Source organism: Salvelinus alpinus, chromosome 7, assembly GCF_045679555.1.
Source record: "Salvelinus alpinus chromosome 7, SLU_Salpinus.1, whole genome shotgun sequence".
NCBI classification, from domain to species: domain Eukaryota; kingdom Metazoa; phylum Chordata; class Actinopteri; order Salmoniformes; family Salmonidae; genus Salvelinus; species Salvelinus alpinus.
Window position 1 is genome coordinate 43,055,496 of NC_092092.1, and position 25,254 is coordinate 43,080,749.

General features: G+C 42.2%; 1 protein-coding gene and 1 long non-coding RNA gene across 2 annotated transcripts in view; one reads left to right on the forward strand and one right to left on the reverse strand.

Annotated features, from left to right (window-relative positions):
* LOC139581065 (GPI ethanolamine phosphate transferase 2-like) overlaps positions 1-23,569 on the forward strand; it is a 114,402-nt gene extending 90,833 nt beyond the window's left edge. The window contains exons 11-14 of the mRNA XM_071410429.1: positions 2,668-2,802; positions 3,018-3,192; positions 6,127-6,287; positions 20,355-23,569. Of these exons, the coding sequence (XP_071266530.1) occupies positions 2,668-2,802; positions 3,018-3,192; positions 6,127-6,287; positions 20,355-20,577 (694 nt within the window). The 3' untranslated portion in view covers positions 20,578-23,569. The remainder of the gene's footprint in view (positions 1-2,667; positions 2,803-3,017; positions 3,193-6,126; positions 6,288-20,354) is intronic.
* Positions 10,105-12,024, reverse strand: LOC139581066 (uncharacterized). Its single transcript, XR_011676140.1, has 4 exons — positions 11,773-12,024; positions 11,586-11,677; positions 10,923-11,491; positions 10,105-10,803 (listed from the first exon to the last, which is right to left on the reverse strand). It is a non-coding gene; the product is annotated as an uncharacterized lncRNA (long non-coding RNA).
* Positions 23,570-25,254: the final 1,685 nt, after the last annotated feature.

Genomic DNA, 25,254 nt, shown 5'->3' on the forward strand with positions numbered 1-25,254 from the left:
GAATATTAAAATAGTCTATGCCAAGCAAGATGGGCCTAAAACATTTCAGTTCTTGAAGAACAAAATGTGGCATTCGATCAGCACTCGCATGAACAATGAATCAGTCATCTCCGTCAATAATTGCTGCAAACGAGAAAGGTCGAGGTTTTGACAATGTGTCCGTTAGCTTGGGGAAAAGTCTGGGAAAAGTCTGTATTTTTATTATCTGACATGGGCAAGCTCACTTTGTATTGGGCCTCAGTCCAACATTCTTTTTATTCACCTTTCCCAGGTTTAATCAGAGTACACTAAGCTCTATCCACCTACCCTTTATACTGTCAAATGGATTGATCATTGTTATTTTCCTCTGGGCCCATGGGAGAGTAAAACACTCTTAAATAAACACATTTTACTAGCGTTAGCGCAATGACATGCTTGCTGTTTCCATAGACTTCCAGTCATTGAGCCAACAACTATCCATTTTAAAGCACGTCTCGGCAGAAATATACAATATAAAGTATTCAGACCCCTTGACTTATTCCACATTTTGTTGTGTTACAGCCTGAATTCAAAATTGATTAAATATGTTTTTTTTCTCACACCCATCTAGACACAATACCCCATAATGACAAAGTGAAAACATGTTTTTAGAAATGTTTGCAAATATATTGAAAATAAAATACAGAAATATCTCATTAACATATTGAGCTCAGGTGCATCTAATTTCCTTTTGTCTTCCTTGAGATCTCACTACAACTTGATTGGGGTCCACCTGTGGTCAATTCCATTGATGGACATGATTTAGAAAGTGACACACCTGTCAATATATGGGCCCACAGTTCACAGTGCATGTCAGAGCAGAAATTATACCATGTCCAAGGAACTGACCGTAGATCTCAGATAGAATCTTCTTGGATATGTCTGTATCAGCTTTGCACATCTGGATTTGGGGATTTTCTCCCATTCTTCCTTGCAGATTTTTTCAAGCTCTGTTAAGTTAGATGGGGAGAGGCAGCATTCTTCAAGTCTTTCCACAGATTTTCAATGGGATTCAAGTCTTTGCTTCAGCTGGGCCACTCAGACTTTCACATTTTTGTTGTGAAGACATCCCAGCTTGGCTTCGGCTGTATGCTTGGGGTCATTGTCATGTTGGAATGTAAATCTTCACCCCCAGTCTAAGTTCTATGCACTAAAGCAGGTTATCGTCAAAGATTTGCTAGTATTTGGCTCCATTCATTGTTCCCTCTATCCCTGCCAGTCTCCCAGTCCCTGCTGCTGAAAAGCATCCCTATAGCATGATGCTGCCACCACCATGCTTCACGGAAGGGATGGTGTTAGACGGTGATGAGCTGTGCCTGGTTTTCTCCAGACATAGCACTTTGCATTCAGGCCAAAGAGTTAAATTTCTGTTTCATCAGACCACAGAATCTTTTGCTTGATGCTCTGTTTTTTGCGTGACTTTTTGCTACCTCCAGGCATGCTGTCATGTGCCTTTTTCTCAGGAATGGCTTCCGTATGGCCACTCTCCCATGAAGTCTAGATTGGGTAAGTGCTGCAGAGCATGTTGTCCTTCTGGTAGGTCCTCCCATTTCAGCCAAGGAATTCTGTAGTTCTATCAGAGTGGTCATTGGGTTCTTGGTCACCTCCATGACCCAGGCCCTTCTTGCCTGGTTGTTCAGTTTGGTCGGAAGCCAGCTCTAGGCAGAGTCTGGGTAGTTCCATATTTTTTTCAATTTCCCAATGATGGAGACCACTGTGCTCTTGGGAACTTTCAACTCTCTAGAAATGTTTTATATATGATATTTTTTAGTTTTCTACTCCGCTAGCCAGCACCTCGCCTAAATAGGTGTGCGTTTCTTTTTCTTCTAGTTTATTTATGATATATGCCTCATCACAATATTATCTCTGAGATCTACGGACAGTTCATTGGACTTCATGGTATAGTTTCTGCTCTGACAACTGTGTGTAGTTAGTTGTCAAGTAGTTATATAGACAGGTGTGTTTCTTTCTAAATCCTGTCCAAACAATTGAATTGGCCACAGGTGGACTCCAATCCAGTTGTAGTGACAAAGGAAATTGGATGCACCTGAGCTGAAAGAGTGCCATAGCAAAGGGGTGTGAATATTTATGTAAATTAGATATTTCTGTCATTCATTTTCACATTTCTAAAAACATGTTTTCATTTTGTCATTATGGGGTATTGTGTGTAGATGGGTGAGATTTTTTTATTTATTTAATCCATTTTGAATGCAGGCTGTAACACAACAAACTGTGGAATAAGTGGGGGGTATGAATAAGGGGTATGAATACTTTCTCAAGGCACTGTATATATTTTTTAAATTACATATTTTTTGCAGCAGTGGCAACAATTTTTTTTATGAATATATGTGAAACACTGCTGCCATTCTTCACCAAAACTGCTACTGCAGATGCTTCTGTATTTTTAAAGTGTTGTGTTAGCAGTAGAAACTGGAGAACAGCTAAAAAAAAACATGTACGGACAAAACATGTTCCATCGACAAAAAAGACTCAAGAGAAAGTAAGACAAAACTAAATCTGAAAACTGGACCTGGGGTTAGTAACAGGCTCTTGGGCATGCAGATGGAGTGGCCAGCCCTTGGACACTCGCGTTCCTTGAGCAATGTTCTCGACAGGCTAACCACTTCATCTGATCTCTTTTCTCCTCAGGGGGACGATGAAGGCGCGCTTCGTGTACGTCTTCATCCTGGGCATCCTCTTCACGGGCTCCAAGGACCTGCTGAGGTCCCAGGTCATCACAGCCGACGCCCGGCTGAAGAGCAGGGGATTGTGGGAAATCTACAGGTAGGTAGCCTACACGGCAAGTAGCCTACAGAATAGAGAGGCGAGCTAGCAATCGGTAGATGGCAATTTTGAATCGTGTTCAGATTTTCGTCTGATATTCGTGTACATTGTTTTATTCAGACTTTATTGAACCATGCGAGTCAGTTTAGAATAAATAATTGTTCTTATTTATTCATATTGCATAGTTATTGGACAATAAATACGTCTTCTTACAGTGGTGTGGTTCTGTTGGTGGCCCTGTTGTTCCGGGCACACAACCTGCCGGTGCTATGCTGCTGCCTACTGGTCCAGTCTCTGATGGCCCAGTTCATCTGGAAGAAGCTCCACTACGATGCTGCCCAGACCACCATCATGCACTACTGGTTCGGACAGGCCTTCTTCTACTTCCAGGTAACAGGCGGTTAGATTATAGAGTATTCATTGTGGAGTATGTTTCTTGTAACCTGGCTATGACTTTTTAAGAAAAAGTTTGTCGCCTTGGCATGTGCGAGCCATAAAGGCTCATACAGTGTTTTTCACTAGCGCCGGCTGTCGGCTATACAACCTATTACAGACTCATTTTCAGCCTGGTACTTTTTCCACTTAAATGAACTAGGCTACTTTTCAATTCGCTAGTCAGAAAATAGTCTGCCGAGCCCGGTCCCGCTAGAATGAACGATATGCATCTTCTATTGATAGGAAAAGGCGCCTGTCAATCACAAAGTGAGCGATGACAGGGAAACACTGCTGGTTTGACAGTCTGCTGTCTGTCCCGCCTCTCGGTACCTGGGTCTGTGTGTTGTGTGCGCTGTGGTTGCAGGCACATTTCTTTACACAGAGGGAGAGAGTGTGAATTTGTGCATCCTAATGTAATGTTAGTGAATTTGCACGTCCCATATAATGTGGTAATAATTAGTCGAAATCCATTTAGCCTATTGTTTTCTTGCACATTAATTTATGTTCTTTCGCGTGCAGGGTACGACATTAACTATGGCCTGCTGGCCCGAGGCCAATGGAAAATTTGTCGGTAGGGCTAGTGGATCTCCTCTGTCGGGCCAGTAACTTTTCAGCACATTTTTGCATTCCAGTACAACATTTACCTGCTCTGTCACAGTCTACCATTGAAAACCATTGAAGACTACACAGGTAAATGCCATGCTATTTGTATTTGAGCAATATGATTGGCCATTTATAACCACGCTCCTGCGAGTCACATCTTCTCGAGCACTTGAGCAGTACACGAGTTGATGTCTTCACACAGCAAACGCGAGCTGTCCAATGGAAAAAGAAGCACCCATCAATCTACTCACTGAGCTTATTTATTTTAGGGAAAGTGATTCACAAAAGTAAACCTTCAATAGGGAACACACTAGCAATATGCTGGCTACTGTTGATAGAAAGCTGGAAAAAAACACCTAGCATTCCTCTTGGCTAGCCTACTGTAGCCGTGTCGTTATCTAGTGGTGGAGAGTCGACTCCAAAATAATAGATTCTTTGACTCCTTTCCCGTCAACTCCCAAGATTCACTATTTTTGCAACGGAGGAGAATGAGTAGGGTGCCGTTGGCTCTCTTTCAACTGTTCCCGGGCAGATGTAAGACAGCGTGTATGCCATGATGTGGGCAAGGGGTTTGCTGGTATAGGCAGGCATAAGCTATGGAGAACGAACACAATTGCCCACATCATGGCATACACGCTGTCTTACATCTGCCCAGTACAGTTGAAACCGGGATTCATCCATGAAGAGCAAACTTCTCCAACGTGCCAGTGGCCATCAAAGGAGAGCATTTACCCACTGAAGTTGGTTACAATGCCAAACCTGAATCAGGTTTACCTCTAGGAGTTTGCCTGTGCTTAGCTCTATTCCGTTTCTTTTTTATCCAGAAAAATTCCCCAGTTCTTAACGGTTACATGCATACCCATAACATGATGCAGCCACCACTATACTTGAAAATATGCAGAGTGGTACTCATTAATGTGTTGTGTTGGATTTGCTCCAAACATACCACTTTGTATTCAGGATATAAAGTTCATTTCTTTGCCACATTTGTTGCACTATTACTTTAGTGCCTTGTTGCAAACAAGATGCAGGTTTTGAAATATTTGTATTCTGTACAGGTTTCCTTCTTTTCAGTCTGTCATTTAGGTTAGTATTGTAGACTTACTACAATGTTGTTGATCCAGCCTCAGTTTTCTCCGATCACAGCCATTAAACTGTAGTTGTTTTAAAATCACCATTGGCCTAATGGTGGAATCCCCGAGTGGTTTCCTTTTTCTCCAGCAACTGAGTTAGGAATGACGCCTGTATCTTTGTAGTGACTGGGTGTATTGATACACTATCCAAAGTGTAACTAATAACTTCACCATGCTCAAAGGGATATTCAATGTCTGCTTTTTACATTTTGACCCATTTACCAATAGGTGCGCTTCTTTGCGATGCATTGGAAAACCTCCCTGGACTTTTTGGTTGAATCTTTGTTTGAAATTCACTGCTCGACTGAGGGACCTTACAATTATCTGTATGGGTGGGCTACAGAGATGAGGTAGTCATTCAAAAACCATACATTTATTTTGCAAACTGAGTCCATGCAACTTATTTACTCCTGAACTTATTTAAGCTTGCCATAACAAAAAAGTAAACGACTGTGATTACTTTCTGAAGGCACTGTACATGATCCACTCAAATATGGTGTTGGGTTTGTCCGTTGGAGGGTGGCGTTGTCATGCTCTTTGACAGAACGGGCCTTGTCACACACGGGTCCTTTCACACACACACATACACACCCAGGTGAGAGAGAGGGGAGCTAGTGGCCTTCATCAGCCAGTGAATTAATTCAGCTCCCGCTGCAGTTGCCGAGAGCTCTTCCATCACATCTGTGTCACTCCTGAGCCCTCGTCAGGAAATGGAAAGGGGAATGAGACGGAGCCGAAGAGAGTGGGGAGGAGGAGAGATGAGGTGGAGGGGAAGGGAGTTTTCACCCAGTCACTGCAACCCTTACAAGGCCAGAGAGTTGACAGACAGCGAGCTTTGAATAGCTAGCTACCTGGGAAGTGGAGGAGCATGCAGGAGACTGACACATTTTATTCATATCAGCTTCTGACTTCTTTCAAAAGTTAACATTGAGTGTATTGTGCAATCTTTGTATATATATATGTTAATTTTACCCAAGGTCAGCTACACTAGCTACATTAGCTAACTTCTGTACTTTGTCTAACTAAGTTCCTTTAGCGACTTTACTTAGCTACTTTGTCTACTTAGTAAGTTAGCTAAGTAAGTTAAGGTTAGTTGTGAAAATGAAGCTTAATAAAATGTACGTCTGCTGTTTGGCTGTATGTCTGTCTGTAGGGGAACTCCAACAGCATAGCCACTGTGGACATCTCGGTTGGCTTTGTGGGACTGGAGAGCTACGTAGAAGCCCCGGCAGTCTTCCTCACCGCCCTCAGCACATACGCCGGGCCCCTGCTCTGGGCTTCCCACCTCGTCTGCTACCTCAGCTCCGAAAACAGGTCAGTTACTGTACACTCACGGCAGTGAATGTCATTAGTGATGATTCATTCAGAAGTTAATTCATTCCAACTTACACTGATTCACAACAGCCCAGGAACCAGCTAACCATAGAAGAAGTAGAAGATTTGGCAAGATTTTTTCAAATTAGTTATTATTCCAGTATAAAATGAAAAGCCTTGAAATTGATTATTTAGGATGCCCATATACTCACAACATTGATTCTGCTGTCGAAACAGTCCAGTTATGGACTTTCAATTAATTCACAGAAATTTAATTGAGCACGACCACACCGTAATACATAAAGCCAATAGGGGGAAGAAACCCAAAAATTTCAACAGAGACAAAGGAGTCTGTATATTCCTCCCATCTAGCATGAAACTGCAGTGTGTAATTATTGGGACAGGATCATAATGCGATGACGATGGTGAAGACGTCGACGCCTTGGCCACGCGCCAATTTATTATGGAATTAAAACAGCAGTGCAGCAAGCTACCCCTGGATGTTATATGTAAAAGATGCAAGAGATTGTTTCGAACATTTTGTACATCGTTGTAATGCTTGCGCCTCTAATAGATTTTCTCCTCAATTCATACGAAAGGTTAGTCACCTAGAGCACAATTCAAAGAGCATAACTTAAAAGAAAGAGAATATTAATAAATGAGCAAAGTGTGCTACCCCACGTCTTGAATGTAGATACATTACACTATGCATCACAGATTGTGTGTTAAAGAGCGCTGTTAGCAAAGTTATGGAATGGAAAGAAGGGATGGGGGACGCAGATGAAATCAGAGAGCTGTTTGTGGGTGGACGTTTATTTTTATTTTTTTTAAAGGGGCCTTTTATCATTAAGCTCCTGTAAGCCTCTTTGTTACTGGCATCTAATTCCAATTAGGCTGAGTGATAACTATCTTCATACTGCAATCAAAGCAGTGTGTAAAGCCCAGTCCAACATGGGGGCCTCCTTCTCTCAACTCACGCCAGCCTTTCAATAATTGATAAAAACGATGGCTGCTGAGTCGATCCTCCCTTCAGGAGCCCTCCTCTTGGTGAGGGGAAAGACGATTTACGCACACACACATACAGTGCCTTCAGGAAGTATTCATACCCCTTAACTTATTTTGTTGTGCAACAGCCTGAATTCGACATGGATTTATTTGATTTTCTTCTCACCCATCTACACACAACACCCCATAATGACAGAGTGAAAACAGGTTTTTAGAAATCTTTGCAAATTTATTGAAAGTGAAATCGAGAAATATCTCATTTACATAAGTATTCACACCCCTGAGTCAATACTTTGTAGAAGCACCTTTGGCAGCGATTACAGCTGTGAGTCTTTCTGGTTAAGTCTCTAAGAGCTTTCCACAACTGGATTGTGTAACATTTGCCCATTTATTATTTTCAAAATTCTTCAAGCTCTGTCAAATTTGTTGTCAAATCATTGCTAGACAACCATTTTCAGGTCTTGCCATAGATTTTCAAGTAGATTTAAGTCAAAACTTTAACTTGGCCTCTCAAACATTCACTGTCTTCTTGGTAAGCAACTCCAGTGTAGAGTTGACCTTTTGTTCTAGGTTATTGTCTAGGTTATTGTCCTGCTGAAAAGGGAATTCAGACTGAATCAGACTGAATTTTGTCTGTGCTTAGATCCATTCCATTTTTTTTTATTCTCCTGAAAAACTCCCCAGTCCTTTAACAATTACAAGCATACCCATAACATGATGCAGCCACCACTATGTTCAGCAAATTTTTACTCCTGAACTTATTTAGGCATTCCATAACAAAGGGGATGAATACTGATTGACACAACACATTTCAACTTTAAATGTTTTATTAATTAGTATTTTTTTTAAATGGAAAACACAATTCCACTTTGACATTATGGGGTATTGTGTGTAGGCCAGTGATAAAGAAAAAGCTATATTTAATCCATTTTAAATTCAGGCTGTAGCACACCAAAATGTGGAAAAAGTCAAGGGGTGTGAATACTTTCTGAATACTTTCTGAAGACACTGTCCTTGTCAAATCTGTGCAGACTGCACCCAATTGGAAAATAGATAGTGCAAACACATTGCCAGGGCTGGGATTCTGAGTGTCAAAAGGGGTCAATTCTCTAAAGATTAGTAAATTCAACTTCTTTAGCTCCAGAGATCTAGAGGTGGTATCCCTTAACGCACATCCTGTATCCCACACTCCTTTACAAGCAGTCATCCCTCTTTAATCCTGCTCCCTGGAGGATAGGGTCAGGATAGAGGTAGCGCACCAGATGAATACTAAAGCCAGCCCAAGAGGAGGACAGGAAGTAAAGTGAGAGGGGGTATGGGACAGGCTTGGAAGCGCATTACTAATGCCTGATCTCATTTCCAAAGAGGGGATGCCCTTCAATTACTACCTCTTCAGATAGCTTCAGGTAGAAACCTTTGCCTAGGACATGACATTAACACTAGAACTGTCTTAGGCCAACAGCCACCGACGTCTGATTTTGTAAAAAATAAAAAATAAAAAAAAAATGCGCCAAAAAATAAAAATGCCCTCCTCCTTCCCTGACTTTTCCTAAATATTTATGTTTTTTTAAATAAGACAAATGTGCCAAAGGGCATTGGTACCCATGCGTCTCTCTCCTCACGGAATGAATGTCGTCACTGGTTGAATCTACAATTGAACTTGATCAAATGGATTACACTGTAGTGTTTTTATTGTACGAGAAACTAAAATAGGCTTACGTTTTTCACTAGGACTTTGTGGAATTATACAAAACATATCCTTGAGTCCATCTTAACTATTTTAGTTGTATTTTTAGATGGATATATTTCCACTAATAATTGCCTTGGTGCATATCCTTGAGTCCATCTTAACTATTTTAGTTGTATTTTTAGATGGATATATTTCCACTAATAAAAGCCTTGGTGCTTATGATTGCGCGTCTTGCAGGTTGATATGCATCTGATGCGTATGCTGAAGGGGACGCCCGGCAACGTTCTCTAGCGGGTACTTATAGGCTGAAAGGCCGTTCATTTCTAGTGTTAACAGACAGCTAGTTTGCCAGATGCCAGGCAGGTGTCTCCTGCGGCATAGGAATGGGGATGTATAGAGATGAGAGATGTGACCACCACAGCAAAGAGAAGACAAATGTATTTCTACTGGTTATGTAGTTCTGTTATGTAATCATGCGTAGTGTTCTTCATGACACCTGTGTATTCTGTTAAAACATGTAGATGTCAGGCATAAAATTAGGTGGAAAAATCTGAATCCCTTGATTAATTACATATCTGATAAATCCGACCCCATGTCTGAGTAATGTGGCCTGTTCTGCATTTCAGGAAGTGATGTCACTGAGTACTGCCCCTATATATGTAACCGACCGGCTCAAATTGGTCTTATGTAGCAACATTTGAAATTGTGTGTTTTACATTGGATAGAAGTAGAGACTCAGAGCTACAAAATGGTATATCATACACTGCATTTTTTTTTTTACAATGACGGCCTAGGAACAGGAGATTCGGTTTAGCGACCTTTCGGTTACTGGCCCAACGCTCTAACCACTAGGCTACCTGCCGCATTTGAGGAACAATGGGGAAGTAATTCTGGTTTGAAAGTTGACAAACTTGTAAAACTCACTTTTGAGAAAATGGCCTTTGAGTATTTTGGTATCTAGTGAAGAGCTCTCCTTTGTCTACACCAATTCAGCATTGCTCACACCCTCTTAAGCTAGCCCCACCCATCTCTTTAAGGATTCACATATGAGGTCATGTTCTAAACAGTGAGTAGTGTAGTAAAGATTAAGACTAAAAGTGTAGTAGTCTACAGTAAGAAAAATTCCAGGTAAACAGAACGTGTCCAGGTAAAAATATTTAATAAATATTAGATGACACTTACCCAGACACACTTGTCTAAATTGATGGGTCATGTGAAAGAAATGCTAAAACTGCCAGCCACATCTTGCCAAAGTGGATGGGTCTCTACAGAAGGTGTAAACGGTACAGCCAAATGGTTACTTGTATAGTAGTAATATCAGAAATAGATAGTGTCAATATAAAGAAAATATACAGTATGTACACAAACAATATCAATAACGATAGTGACAGATGAAGTGGTTGTATGCATACAATCAGAGGTAAAGTGGCTGAGCAGCAGGATAAATAAATAATATAGCAGCAACGTATGGCGTGTGTGTTAGGAGAGAGTCGTGTGAATAGAGGTACTTCAGATAGTGCTGAGGACTGCTCCGTCCGAACCATGCATGAAGAAGGGAATCTACATTCGGAGAGCCTGTTTCTGTCCTGCCCTGCATGTTTCTGTCCATGCAGGGCATGTGATGTCCATAGCCTCTTCGTCGCAAAACTCCCTGATCTTCTCAAAAATATACATTTGTCTAGCTGTGTCCAGTCTAGGTGGTGCTTGTACAGGCAGACCTTCTATGGGAGGAAGGATGTCAGCGTTGCGCAGCAGCTGAAACCTGGTCCCGACTGAGAACGCTCCTTGGCGACAACAACACCAGGCTCCAGAGCATCGAAGCTGTAAAACAGGAAATAACAAAAAGAATTAAGACATTACAACCTTGCACAACATCAATTCATCTCCCAAGTTTAGATAAGAAGAACAACCTCATACAATGCACTGAAAAGGATATTCACCTGAAGTGCTGGTACTGCTTGAACTGTGGCAGCAGCCTGAAGTACGGAGTCAGGTGTTGTTGCCAGACATAGCTTTCCACCAGCAACGTACCATCCTCCAGTCCAACCAGCTGTGGGATGTTGACCCCTGTCACAGTGCTGTCTTTCACAACACCAATAAATCTCAGACACAGTGTTCACTCTGGTCTTTCTGAAGTGCTGCTTGATGAGGGCGAAGCACCAGTCGGGGGCAAACTTGGTGTGGCCTGTGATCAGGAAGTGAAGGTCCAGACTGTGGTGGAGCTTGTGCATGGTCGCCAGGCACAATACCAGAGCACCAAATTGTTGTTTTGGCCACTGCAGCTATCACAATTCAGGTCCACACGTGTTTCCACAACTCCGCAGTTGGTAAAGAAATGGTGCATGTAGTTGATGACTGAGCTGCTGCCTTTGCTGGATGACATGCCTTCATCAGTCAAGTAGTTGACTTGTTGTGGTATTCCTTCACAGCAGACACCAAACAAGCCACACTTGCGAGGAGTTAAAAAGTAGATGGGACCTGGCTGCATAGGGTCAGAAGGATAGTGCACCTGCAAACAACAAAAGAACATTAAGATAATGAAAAGAAAATGTAATGTAAAACGTGATATAATTTTGTAATGCATCATTACAGGTTTCACTTACCTACAAATGTGCAGAGCAGCAGCACTGCCTACAGAAACACCATCTTGGAAAGTGGAAGTTAAAATGATCACACAGCCCGACTACACGTACCTCTGGAAAATACAGAAATAATGTGAGATCAATAAAAGTAGTGCCAGTCATGTTGGTCAGTTAAATAATGAAAACGTGTTGTTTGTGCTTTACATACCAAGTGTTCAATTCCTTGTAGACGCCACACTGCTGCTTTTGTCACATGGGATGGCAGCAGCTTTCCACCAAAGTGTTTGTGTCCTGGGTGGCGTCCTTATAACACTATTGCATTATCCTCTGTGTAGTTGTTGATGACGTTCACCACTCGCTGCAAGTCCTCATGCTTCAGTGTAAGCTGTGCTTGCTTGGGCCAGCTCTCTTTTTGATGGGAGACATTAGACCAGTCTCCTTGAATGACTGGTGGAAGGGAATCAGGCGTGTTCTACTGATGCTGAAAGACAAATTCCAGAAACAAATATTATTATACAGTAGATCGCCGTAATCACCGTCAGACACACCTGGCCAACTTGATGGCTCATGTAATCATCTGGCGTAGTGGAGTCTTTTGTTTAGACATGCTAGCTAAACAATGAATCTGAATCTTAATCCTAATCCATAGAGTACTAGCAATACAAACCGATTGTCATAGCTAGCTAAAGTTAACCAAATAGGTGCAAAGTTAGCTAGTAAACATTAGGCCATAACTAGCCATGTGAAATGGCATTCTGAGATAACGTTACTACACACAGATCATAAACATAATGTTAGCTAACGAGCCAGCCATCTAATGTCAGCTAGCTAGCTAACAGTATTCTTGAACTTGCAATGAAAACAACTTTCTGACAAAATTAGAAACGTATCTGATGATACTACATGGATGAGTGCTTCACGGCAGACTGCAACCCCTTTCATTAAATAAGACGTCCTGTGCCGTTTCCGTTGCTTGGCCCGTTGTTGTGTCAAGTCACTCTGGTTCAAATTGACCGTGTACAATGCCATAAAAATCATCTTAAGCTTTAGCCCCCACCCAAACTCTGACCATTTAACTCGCCCTAGCAGAGCTGGTTAGGCTGTTTTCATGTTATCCAGAGCGTTGGTGACTAACTGTGCTCCTAGCAACAATTTAATTACGCTTTTCATAAATTCATCAGTTATTCTGCACTCTGGCACACAGACGAGTGCTCTGAAACAGTTGTTGCAGTGATGTTCTATTGAAATGGATACTTGCATAGTGGAGTCTTAAGTTTTAATACGTGATTCATAAAAAAAAAGCTGCGTTAGACAGGATTACCTATTGGCCTGCTAAAATAGACAGAAGCGTGCTATATGGCAGACCAATCCAAACTCATCTCTCGGCATGTCCAGCCCACACCTTATCTCAGCCAATCATGGCTAGCGGGAAGGTTTTTAGCTTTTTCTGTGGCTTCACCAACTAAATCAAATCAAATCAAGTTTATTTTATATAGCCCTTCGTACATCAGCTAATATCTCGAAGTGCTGTACAGAAACCCAGCCTAAAACCCCAAACAGCAAGCAATGCAGGTGTAGAAGCACAGTGGCTGGGAAAAACTCCCTAGAAAGGCCAACTAGGCTAATTTAAATATTTTATTCATATTTACAGATGGCATACAAGTTTGTTATTAAGGCACGTGAAAGTTCCCATGTTCGAGAAGGCATTTCTGCCCCCCCCCCCCCCCCCCCAAAAATAAAGGTTACGTACAAACGCCTCTCCTGTGAAGTAGTGACCCGCGACATACGCCTAGTTTCCTGAAACGGGTCACATATAGGACCTTCCACCCCCACCTGGGATATGGATGCCTGATGAAGACCTACGGGTCAAAACTTTGTTATAAATAAATATCACCTGGGAGCATGAGAAGCAGTGTGCAGCACCTGCGGAAAGTACCTGGATTTGCTGTTGTAGAAATTCTTACACAGGGACACTCAATGTCAATCTTAAATTAGTCATTGATTATGGTCAGCGCACTGGAGAGGTTCCAACCAACTTAATGCACCATAGTGAACGTCTGTCAGAAGCTCTGCTGTCTGCTATACGGCTATACACAGACAAGTTATATTTGCATGATTTAGCATGATTAATTCATCATTACCGTTTTGTTTCATTCATGTGACCGACCAATACTGGTTCATAACATGTGACAGACAAGGCTTCTTCTCTCTAAGCTGAGACCTTGAAACTGAGATATCTTTCGTTCTCAAAACAAGGTCTGGGCGAACTGCCAAATTGCAGATACTGATAAGTGAGGATTCGTTCAATCAGTCACTTACATGAACACAGAAATTGGTTATTAGAACAGCACATGTATTAAATGTCCATCACAGTGCGTATGTTCTTCAGCTTTTGCACATGAACTCTCTACCATACAGCACTCATTTTTGAGACTCCCTTTTCACAAGTCTACCTGTCTTCTGATATTATGGCTGAAATAGCAGACTCTATTCTCAGACGATGATTATTCCCAGATCATAATGAAGGACTCGCTTTTTGATGAAACTGTCCCAACAACAGATTGCAATGCAGACTCAGTTATCACATCTCTCAAGAATCTACAGGTCCATGAGACAAAACAATATTATCATGATGTCACCTTCAGTGATTATCTAAGATAATCAAATGAAAGGCAGAAATGGATTATAGATATAGAAAGAACCGGTTCTTGGTTTGAACAATCCCTCTTTTTGTGACCGATGGTGCGAGATTCTTAATAAATGCTTGTTTGATTCAATGTCGCTCACCATACAAGAAGTGAGAGAACAATTGAGCACGACTAGAGATCAAGTGACACAGTTAAATGTTGATCTAGAAGGCAAGATCACCCATAAGGACAAAAGAGAGAACATTCTGACCAATATGGAAAACATTTGTGATAAACTTGCGGAGGAGACAAAGACAAGTGGAAAAAGCGGAAAAAGTTTGAGCATGATACTGCGGAGCAGAAGGTATAATTCTGGAGGGATGGCCGGAGACAGCCAATTGGCACTCCCCCACGAGCAAGCTGGAAGGGTAAACGCCAGCCCAGCCGTAATCCTAGAGGGCCACTAATGTGGCAATCAACCAACTCCCTCACATCTGACTCCAGTGACCAATCTAGAGCGCCTTCTTTTTTGGGGAATCGAATAGGCCGTCATCATGACCACCGCCAACCCTGCTTCCCCGCAAGAAATGCAGGAGAGGACTACGTAGGAAGATGGCAACACCCGAAGTCCCCGCCACATACACAGAGCAAGACATGGTAATTAGCTTAGGGACTATCATTTGTCAAAACATCACAGGCCAATGACTTTGATACAGTTATAGACTTTCAAAAGTTTTTCCACAGTCTGAAATTGACTGAGTTTTTTTTTGTAATGGAACCCCATTATGCACCTGCCAATTTTAATCTATTGAACAATATTAGTAATCAGACAGGAAATAGTGCTGTTTTTCCCATTGATGTTTTATTTTTTAAGAACAAAGTCTTATTTACAATGACGGCCTACTTGGGAACAGTGGGTTAAACTGCCTTGTTCAGGGGCAGAACGACAGATTTTTACCTCGTCAGCTCGGGGATTTGATCCAGCAACCTTTCAGTTACTGGCCCAACGCTCTTACCACTAGGCTACCTGCCACCCCATTGATAACCTGAATGACAATGAACATTATTGATACTTACCCACAATTGAAACCCATTTTTAAATATACCCCACATATGGTCTTTAAAGGACCCCCAAACGTGAGAGACATTGTGGTTAAATCTGATTACCCACCAGAGAAAAGAGAAACCTTATTGGACAAGGTTCCGGAGGGTAATTACAAATGTGGCCAATGTCCTCAATGCAGCTTCATGTACAAACGCAACTCATTTACCCACCCCCGCACAGGACAAAGATTTAAGATCAAGGGCCTAATTACCTGCATGTCCTCCAATGATATTCACATGTTGAAATGTTCTTGTGGTCTGTCTTACATAGGGAAAACCCATAGAAGCCTTAAGACACGGGTCAGTGAGCACCGCAACAATGTGTAAGGGCTATTTTTATCAAGAAGGAGAGTGATGGAGTGCTGCATCAGATGACCTGGCCTCCACAATCCCCGACCTCAACACAATTGAGATGGTTTGGGATGAGTCAGACCGCAGAGTAAATGAAAAGCAGCCAACAAGTCTTGGCGGACAGAAGACACAGCTGAGGACACACATTCCCAGTGCAGTCAATGCTACCTGCTACATAGGCAGCATGAGCAGCACTCAACACATGCCTGGAGGCTTGTGTGCCTGGAGCGTATATTTAATCTCAGAGTTTATTTCCTATGAAGAAACACTTGTCTCTGAAGAGTACACTACAAGTACACTACACACATAATACAGCAACTTGTCATATGCCTCTGGTGTAGAAGTAAAAACAGATAGACAGTACCAGTCAAAGGTTTAGACACACCTACTCCTGCAAGGGATTTTTCTTTATTTTTCCAATGTTCTACATTGTAGAATAATAGTGAAGACATCAAAACTATGAAATATCACATATGTAATCTTGTAGTAACCAAAAAAGTGTTAAACAAATAAAAATATATTTGAGATTTGAGATTCTTCAAAGTAGCAGCAAAAACCATCAAGCACTATGATGAAACTGGCTCTCATGAGGACCGCCACAGGAAAGGAAGACCCAGAGTTACCTCTGCTACAGAGAATAAGTTTAGTAGAGTTACAAGTTTCAGAAATTGCAGCCCAAATAAATGTTTCACAGAGTTCAAGTAACAGACACATCTCAACATCAACTGTTCAGAAGAGACTGCGTGAATCAGGCCTTCATGGTCGAATTTCTGCAAAGAAACCACTACTAAAGGACATCAATAAAAATAAGAGACTTCCTTAGGCCAAGAAACACGAGCAATGGACATTAGACCGGTGGAAATCTGTCCTTTTGGTCTGAGATTTTTGTTTCTAACCGCCGTGTCTTTGTGAGACACAGAGTAGATGAACGGATGATCTTCGCATGTGTGATTCCCACCGCGAAGCATGGTGGAAGAGGTGTGATGGTGTGGGGGTGCTTTGCTGGTGACATGGCTACCACAGCATTCTGCAGCAATACGCCATCCTATCTGGTTTGCGCTTAGCGGGATTATCATTTGTTTTTCAACAGGAGAATGACCCAACACACCTCCAGGCTGTTTAAGGGCTATTTGTACAAGAAGGAGAGTGATGGAGTGCTGCATCAGATGACCTGGCCTCCACAATCACCTGACCTCAACACAGTCGAGATGGTTTGGGATGAGTTGGACTGCAGAGTGAAGGAAAAGCAGCCAACAAGTGCTCAGCATATGTAGAAACTCCTTCAAGACTGTTGGAAAAGTATTCCAGGTGAAGCTGGTTGAGAGAATGCAAAGAGTGTGCAAAGCTGTCATCAAGGCAAATGGTGGCTACTTTGAATAATGTCAAATATAACATATATTTTGATTTTTCTAAAGCTTTTTTGGTTACTACATGATTCCATATGTGTTATTTCATAGTTTTGATGTGTTCACTATTATTCTACAATTTAGAAAATAGTAAAAAAAAAAAAAAAGAAAGAAAAACCCTTGAATGAGTAGGTGTGTCCAAACCTTTGACCGGTACTGTATATACAAACAACCTTCCTGATGAAGTTAAGCTGTTAGTGTTGGAGACAACATTTTACTGATGTCCCGCAGGGACTGATTCTTGGTCCACTTCTTTCCTTATACATGGCTGTACTGGTATTACCGGTGTTCCATGGAGATTGATTCTTGCTCCACTTCTTTCCTTATACATGGCTCCCACTAAGCAAAATTATTTCTGAACATTGTGTCGACCTATGCAGATGACACACAGTTTAAAATGTATTTAGTACTTGATAATGTTTAGGTTCTAAACCCATTGATTAACTGTTCATCTAGCATTGTCATTGTCAGAGTAGATGCTACAAATGTGAATGTCAGTTGATATAAAACAATGTGGTTTGTGAACTAAAGAGATTTGAGATGACACATCAGCCAGTGCAGTTCCAGACTTGCTTTAATACTTTTCCTCTGCCTAAAAAATGCAAGGGTGTTTGTGTGTGCGCTATGTGCATTGATCAGGGTTTGTGAGAGAGAGAGACGGACACATTCAGTGTGTGTTACTGAGTACAGTCATTTATGTTGGCACCTACAGGGGTGCTTGTGTAGGGACTCTCACTGATTATGCGAACACACACCCAAACAATCTCACACACACCTTTTGATTCAACACCTACCCTAAATTGATTGCACTACTGAAAAATGGTGCCACCATGGGATGGTCTCCTATAGAGGTGTCAGTCAGTCCCTCACCCCCTGGTCAGTAAGGGACAAGGCGCTCATAATGTGCTCGGTCTGGTAATGGGCCCAGGTTGATGCTGGACTTGTTCTCCGGGACGGCACTGAACATCGGGACCAGAACTGGGGTCTGGTCTGATGCTGGCAGGTACAGGAGAGATAGTGAAGGATTGGACGCCGACTGGGACTCTGACTGTGGAGTCAGCTTGTATGTTAGATCCAGGCCAAGCAGGTCTGCAAGAGCAGAGGGTAGTGTAGCGACCAGCACTGGAGTTGAGTCTGGTCATGTCTGGTCCAGGAGAGACACTAGCAGGAGTGTCTGTTGAGGTGGTGGCTTGGGCACCAGTGGCTACGAATCTGGTCCTGCAGGTTGATAAGGTTGGATCACTGGCAGCTGCTGGTCGGGCTGCAGCTCTGGTATCGTCTTTGCTTCTTTGAACTCTGCTGGTCATAGGGCAGGGTGCAGCACTGACAACGGCTCAACTGGCTCAGGTGCTGCTTGTGTTGGCACCGGCTGGGGTGCGGAGTGAAGTTCAGCCAGCTGGTGGAAGACTTGGGCCTCGGTATCCATCGTGGGGCAGGCTCAAGCACTGACAGTTGCAGGTCTTGCTCCACCTCTGTCATCGGTTTTGGCGTCTGAAGCGCATTGGATAGGATTGGTTGAGGCTCTGGCAACTTCTTGGCTGGCTCAAGGACAGGCTATGGGAGCTGTTGAGGCTGGGTTGGTCGTGGCATCAGTCTGGGTGGCAGGTCTGGCTCTAACTCTGGCAGCTGCTGGCCGGACTGGCACGTTGGGACCGCATGGTTTGCTTGAGTGCAGGGTGCTACGTAGCTGTCTGGACGTACTGGAGTCCTGTTGAATGTGTGTGCCTGACGTGCCAAGGAGCTGGTGAGAGCACCGGCTGAAGAACCTCCTAGGGCTCTTGTGACCACTGGACATGCTGGAGTCCGGGTGGCAGCTGAACTGGTTGGCGGGCCGGTTGCCACTTGACACGTGTGAGTGGTGACTGGACCGGTGGCCGTGGCACCCAAGCCATTCGAGGCTGCCGCAATACCTGGTACACAGGACACAGTTGGTCGATCCTGTGGTACTCGAGGACAAGAGGTGCAGTCCCTGATGGCGACAATGTTGCAGCAGGGGGACAGTATCCGCATGGGGGGCCTCGATCTGCTGGACTCCCCGGTCCTTCTGTACACGCCGGCATGTGCGCCTGGTCTGGGGCATGGCATACAGCATGAACCGCATCCTGTCAGTAATGGTCTAATCCAGGACAATTGCATCTATCCAGACAATGAAAAAGAGCGCCACCATGTGGTGGTCTCCGATAGAGGTGCCGGTTTAGATATATAGTAGGTGCAACTGTCCCGGTGTCCCAGTAAGAGGACGGAAAGTAACAGTAGGAGACAGGGATACAATTCACACTTTATTACCACACTCAAGACAGGCACACACCCACAGCAAACAGGAAGTGGACTAGGTAGAAGTGTTGTAGTGATAGTGTTCAGGAGAGGGACTGTAAGAGTTTTCTACAACTACCACCCACTGCCTCAGTGCAGCACTTTAGCGTGCCTTTATTTGTTTGGGAGGGATGACTTCCCAGGCTTGAACTTCCTCCCCCATAGCTTTGCGATTTACATGGCTGCAGTATCCCAGCCTGAATATGGAATGATCTGTGGCTCTACTCAGACGTAGGAGCTTTTGGATGCTGTGTGTGTGTTTGTGCGTATGTATGCGCGCACACGTGTTTGTGGGTGCAGGATTGTGCACATGTGTGCTTTTGTGAAAGAGAACAAATGTTGAAAAAAGAGTGTGAAGAGACAGTGTGTGCGAGCAGCTTGTACACACTTCTCTGTATTTCCGATTGTTTTGAATGAGAAATTCTCCCACCATATCTGCCTTTCATTTGAATTGAAAGGCTGTCGTGGAAGGTCATATCCTATACGTCCTACATGCGCTGGCACCCATCCAGCCCTATCTGAATAGACAATTAGATCACATTCTTTTCAGAGGTACTAAGGCCTTCTTCATGTTAGAGTCGATGGTAGGCTAAAGCAACCATAAGCATTGAGACGGCCGAGATAGTCCTCAGGAAGAAATGCTGATGAAAGCATGTGCCTCAAGGCTAAGAGAATTGCAATAGGCTCTGTCTATGAGTCCAGGAGTTCAATAGCGTTTGTTTTCTATCAAGTACTTTAGATGTGGAGGTTGAATGTACACATGGTGTTAAAACGTGACCTATGAGATGCGAACCTCCAAACCTGTGATGTCCCATGTAGTATTTATTTATTTTTGTCAGGTGCACATTTGTGGTTTTGACTGCTCGTGGCGTCTGTTTTTCCATTGTTCTGACAACCAAATGAGATTCAAATCTATTTCTCTCCCTTCTCTCTCATTGTATCTCTTCACCCTCTCCCATATCCCCCTCTACCTCTCCTCCTCTCTCCAGGAGCTCAGTGGCGGTCGGCCATGGCTGCTACTGCTTGGCCCTGCTGCGCTCCGTGCCGGTGGCAGCCTACGTGGTGCTGGTCACGGCTCTGCGCTACCACCTCTTCATCTGGAGCGTCTTCTCGCCCAAGCTGCTGTATGAGTCCATGCACACACTGCTCACCGCCGCAATTTGCCTCTTCTTCACCACCATGGAGCAGAGCCGCAGCTCCAGCAGGCCCTAGGGACCCCACGTCTCCGAGGACTCTCAGCTTTCAGGAAAATGGGTTAAGGAGAAGGGCCAAAGGGCAAATACTATGATAATGGGTGGTCCTGATACTGTCCTCGTTGACTTCTGGATGCCCTACTACACCCCGGAGGAGTAGGTATGAATGTACTGTCCCCTGCACTGGAGTTCTAGGACAGCGGCATTCACCTTTTGGAAAGCAATATATTTTCTCTATGGTCTAAAACAAAACTTATTTAGTAAGATTATTATTTTGATGTGTTGGTTGGTTCTACTGAAGTCTGTTGTGGTGTTTATTGAGCAGAGCTGAACATGAAAGGTAAATTAATTAATAATTTAATTTGAATGTGTCAAAAGCGCAATCGTGAAGGTATACTGTCCCTTGAAATTGGATTGAAATTGGATTTGTATTCATTATTTTTTATGTGTTATTGTTTGTTTTGTTTCCGTAGACTAGTAAGTGCTTCTATTGACCACCGTTTCTCTGTAGTGCTTTATGCCAGTTGCATTATACTGTATTTCCTCCATGCACTTTAATCAATACAGTGACCACATTATCAGCACAGGGACTTTGTCGATATGCTTTCCAACCGGTCTGTATTTTCCATCTCTTCAATGAACTAACTGAGTTGAATGGATTCTCTTTGTAGATGATATAGATCTGCTCCAAGCTAATAACAAGCCATACTTTCCTCCCACTTTACTTTCAGGCATATATGTATATATATTTTTCTTTTTACTCTCGGGGAATATATTGAAATTCAGTCAACGCTTTGTTAATACAGTGGATTATTACTAATTCTCAGATGAGAATTGATTCTGGGTGAATGCCGTTAATGAAAAGAGAATTTAGATTTAGCCGCTGTGTGGGGATAAAGGTTCATTGTTGTTGGGTAAGGTGATATACATTTTCCATCTAAAAGTGGTTATCTTTTGATAAATATATTGTGTATGAGGCAATATTTCACTTATATTTCTGTATTGCTCATTTGATTTCTAATGTTAAAAAAGGGTTATGTATGCCAATCGACAATTTGATTTCTTACCTACTTCTGCCAGACTTGTGAAACCTAATCATTGGCAATTGGGAGACCTTCCCCTGACACACTAATTCAATTACATAATAAAATAAACTTACAAATTGCTTACTTTAAATACAATTAAAGTGGGGTTTTTTACATTTATGAAGATATCCCCTAGGGAAATCTTGTGAATACTGAATGTAAAAAGCGGTTAATTCCAGTCACACAATCTGTTTGGATAACTTGCAAAGAACTTGAACGGAGATCCATATTCTGATAAAGGGCTCTCAATGTACAATAATAACATTACTGTAGCTGTTTGCAAGTCTGGTAAATAAGCATATGAGATTGCAGCAAATCACACAACTTTATATATATGACCTTAGATATGTGATTGTTGTGTATTACTTTTCATTTTCCAACTATTCATGTGTTATTTAGGATAATGTTGATTTTGTTTTTTGTTCAAATATTTTGTTACAGTACCAGTCATAAGTTTGGACACACTTACTCATTCAAGGGTTTTTCTTTATTTTTTACTATTTTCTACGAAACTATGAAATAGTATGGAATCATGTAATGACTAAAAAAAGTGTTTAAACAAATCAAAATATATTTTGGATTCTTCAAAGTATCCACCCTTTGCATTGATGACAGCTTTGCACACTCTTGGCATTATCTCAACCAGCTTCACCTGGAATGCTTTTCCAACGGTCTTGAAGCAGTTCCCACATATGCTGAGCACTTGTTGGCTGCTTTTCCTTCACTCTGCGGTCCAACTCATCCCAAACCACCTCAATTGAGTTGAGGTCAGGTGATTGTGGAGGCCAGGTCATCTGATGCAGCACTCCATCACTCTCCTTCTTGGTCAAATAGCCCTTACACAGCCTGGAGGTGTGTTGAGTCATTGTCCTGTTGAAAAACAAATGATAGCGCAAACCAGATGGGATGGCGTATCGCTGCAGAATGCTGTGGTTGCCATGCTGGTTAAGTGTGCCTTGAATTCTAAATAAATCACTGACAGTGTCACCAGCAAAGCCTCCCCACACCATCTCACCTCCTCCTCCATGCTTCACAGTGGGAACTACACATGTTGAGATCATCCGTTCACCTACTCTGTGTCTCACAAAGACTCGGCGGTTGAAACCAAAAGTCTGAAATGTGGACTCAACAGACCAAAGGACAGATTTCAACTAGTCTAATGTCCATTGCTCGTGTTTCTTGGCCCAAGCAAGTCTCATCTTCTTATTGGTGTCCTTTAGTAGTGGTTTCTTTGCAGCATTTCGACCATGAAGGCCTGATTCACGCAGTCTCCTCTGAACAGTTGATGTTGAAATATGTCTGTTACTTTAACTCTGTGAAGCATTTATTTGGGCTGCATTTTCTGAGGCTGGTAACTCTAATGAACTTATCCTCTGCAGCAGAGGTAACTCTGGGTCTTCCTTTCCTGTGGCGGTCCTCATGGGAGCCAGTTTCATCATGGTGCTTGATAGTTTTTGCGACTGCACTTGAAGAAACTTTCAAAGTTCTTGACATTTTCGAGATTAACTGACCGTCATGTGTTAAAGTAATGATTGACTGTCGTTTCTCTTTGCTTATTTGAGCTGTTCTTGCCATAATATGGACTTGACTAATATGTCCTCACTATTATTTTACAATGTAGAAAATAGTCAAAATAAAGAAAAACCCTTGAATTATGAGTAGGTGTGTCCAAACCTTTGACTGGTACTGTATATATATATTTTTTTTTCTTCTTTGATCTTTCACTACTTATATAGGCAAATAAGGTCTGACAGTATCCAGATTTCCATTAAACTGATCTCATGTGAATTAAATCATATTGTATAAAAAGTTAATGTAGACATTGAAACAGGAAAGTACCTACTGTCACCAGCAAACAGCCAAATATTTGCAAGTTGAAAATGAAATATATTATACTTTACTATATTAAAGTGTACATTATTTATACTTTATTATATCATCATTTTATAATTGAATCTTTAACTTGAGGATGTTCTCTCAAACATTGCAATTTCACATACATACAGTATGTTTTGTGTGTTTGGAGAAAGAAAACAGGGCTTTTGCAGGAAGTGATGAGATGTCACTAGGTCCAACTAATATAAAGAAGGGATACGCCATCCATTCTCGTTTGCGCTTAGTGGGACTATCATTTGTTTTTTAACGGGAAAATGACCCAACACACTTCCAGGTTGTGTAAGGGCTATTTGACAAAGAAGGAGCGTGATGGAGTGCTGCATCAGATGACCTGGCCTCCACAATCACCCGACCTCAACCCAATTGAGATGGTTTGGGATGAGTTGGACCGCACAGTGAAGGAAAAGCAGCCAACAAGTGCTCAGCAAGTACTGATGTCTTCACTATTATTTTACAATGTAAAAAATGAAGAAAAACTCTTGAATGAGTAGGTGTGCAAACTTTTGACTGGTACTGTATATATAAATATAAAAAATATATACAGTTGAAGTCGGAAGTTTACATACACTTAGGTTGGAGTCATTGAAACTAGTTTTTCAACCACTCCACAAATGTCTTGTTAACAAACTATAGTTTTGGCAAGTTGGTTAGGACATCTACTTTGTCCATGACACAAGTCATTTTTCCAACAATTATTTACAGACAGATTATTTCACTTATAATTCACTGTATCACAATTCCAGTGGGTCAGAAGTTTACATACACTAAGTTGACTGTGCCTTTAAACAGCTTGGAAAATTCCAGAAAATGATGTCATGGCTTTAGAAACTTCTGACAGGCTAATTGACATTATTTGAGTCAATTGGAGGTGTACCTGTGGATGTATTTCAAGGCCTAGCTTCAAACTCAGTGCCTCTTTGCTTGACGTCATGGGAAAATCTAAAGAAATTAGCCAAGACCTCAGAAAATAAATTGTAGACCTCCACAAGTCTGGTTCATCCTTGGGAGCAATTTCCAAACGCCTGAAGGTACTATGTTCATCTGTTCGGCCCTCCATTCTGTAGGAGACAGAATGCGTCTCCTTCCTGAGCGGTATGACGGTTGCGTGGTCCCATGGTGTTTATACTTGCATACTATTGTTTGTACAGATGAACGTGGTACATTCAGGGCTGTATTCAATTAACAGCATTCTCAGGTAGTCCTCTTATCTAGGTGGTTAAGTGCAGTGTGGAGTGCAATTAGGATTGTGTCATCTATGGCTCTGTTGGGGCGGTATGCAAATTGGTGTGGGCCTGGGATGATAGAGGTCATGTTTGCCATGACCAGCCTTTCAAAGTACTTAAAACTTCTTAGGGATAGCCCCCCTTTTTTCAATTTTCGTCTTAATGACATACCCAAATCTAACTGCCTGGAGCTCGGGCTCTTTGGCAAGGATATGCATATTCTTGGTACCATTTGAAAAGACACACTTTGAAGTTTGGAAATGTGAATTGAATGTAGGAGAATATAACACAATAGATCTGGTAGAAGAGAATACAAAAGAAAAAACCAACCCGTGTTTCTTTACCACCATCTTTGAAATGCAAGAGAAAGGTCACTGTTAAAGCCATCTCTCTGGTTGTAATTCCGATAGTGTTCACAACATGGTGGCAGTGTACGTGCAAAGTTTCAGATGGATAACTTGGATTATGACTGATCCTCAAGACTTTTAGTGT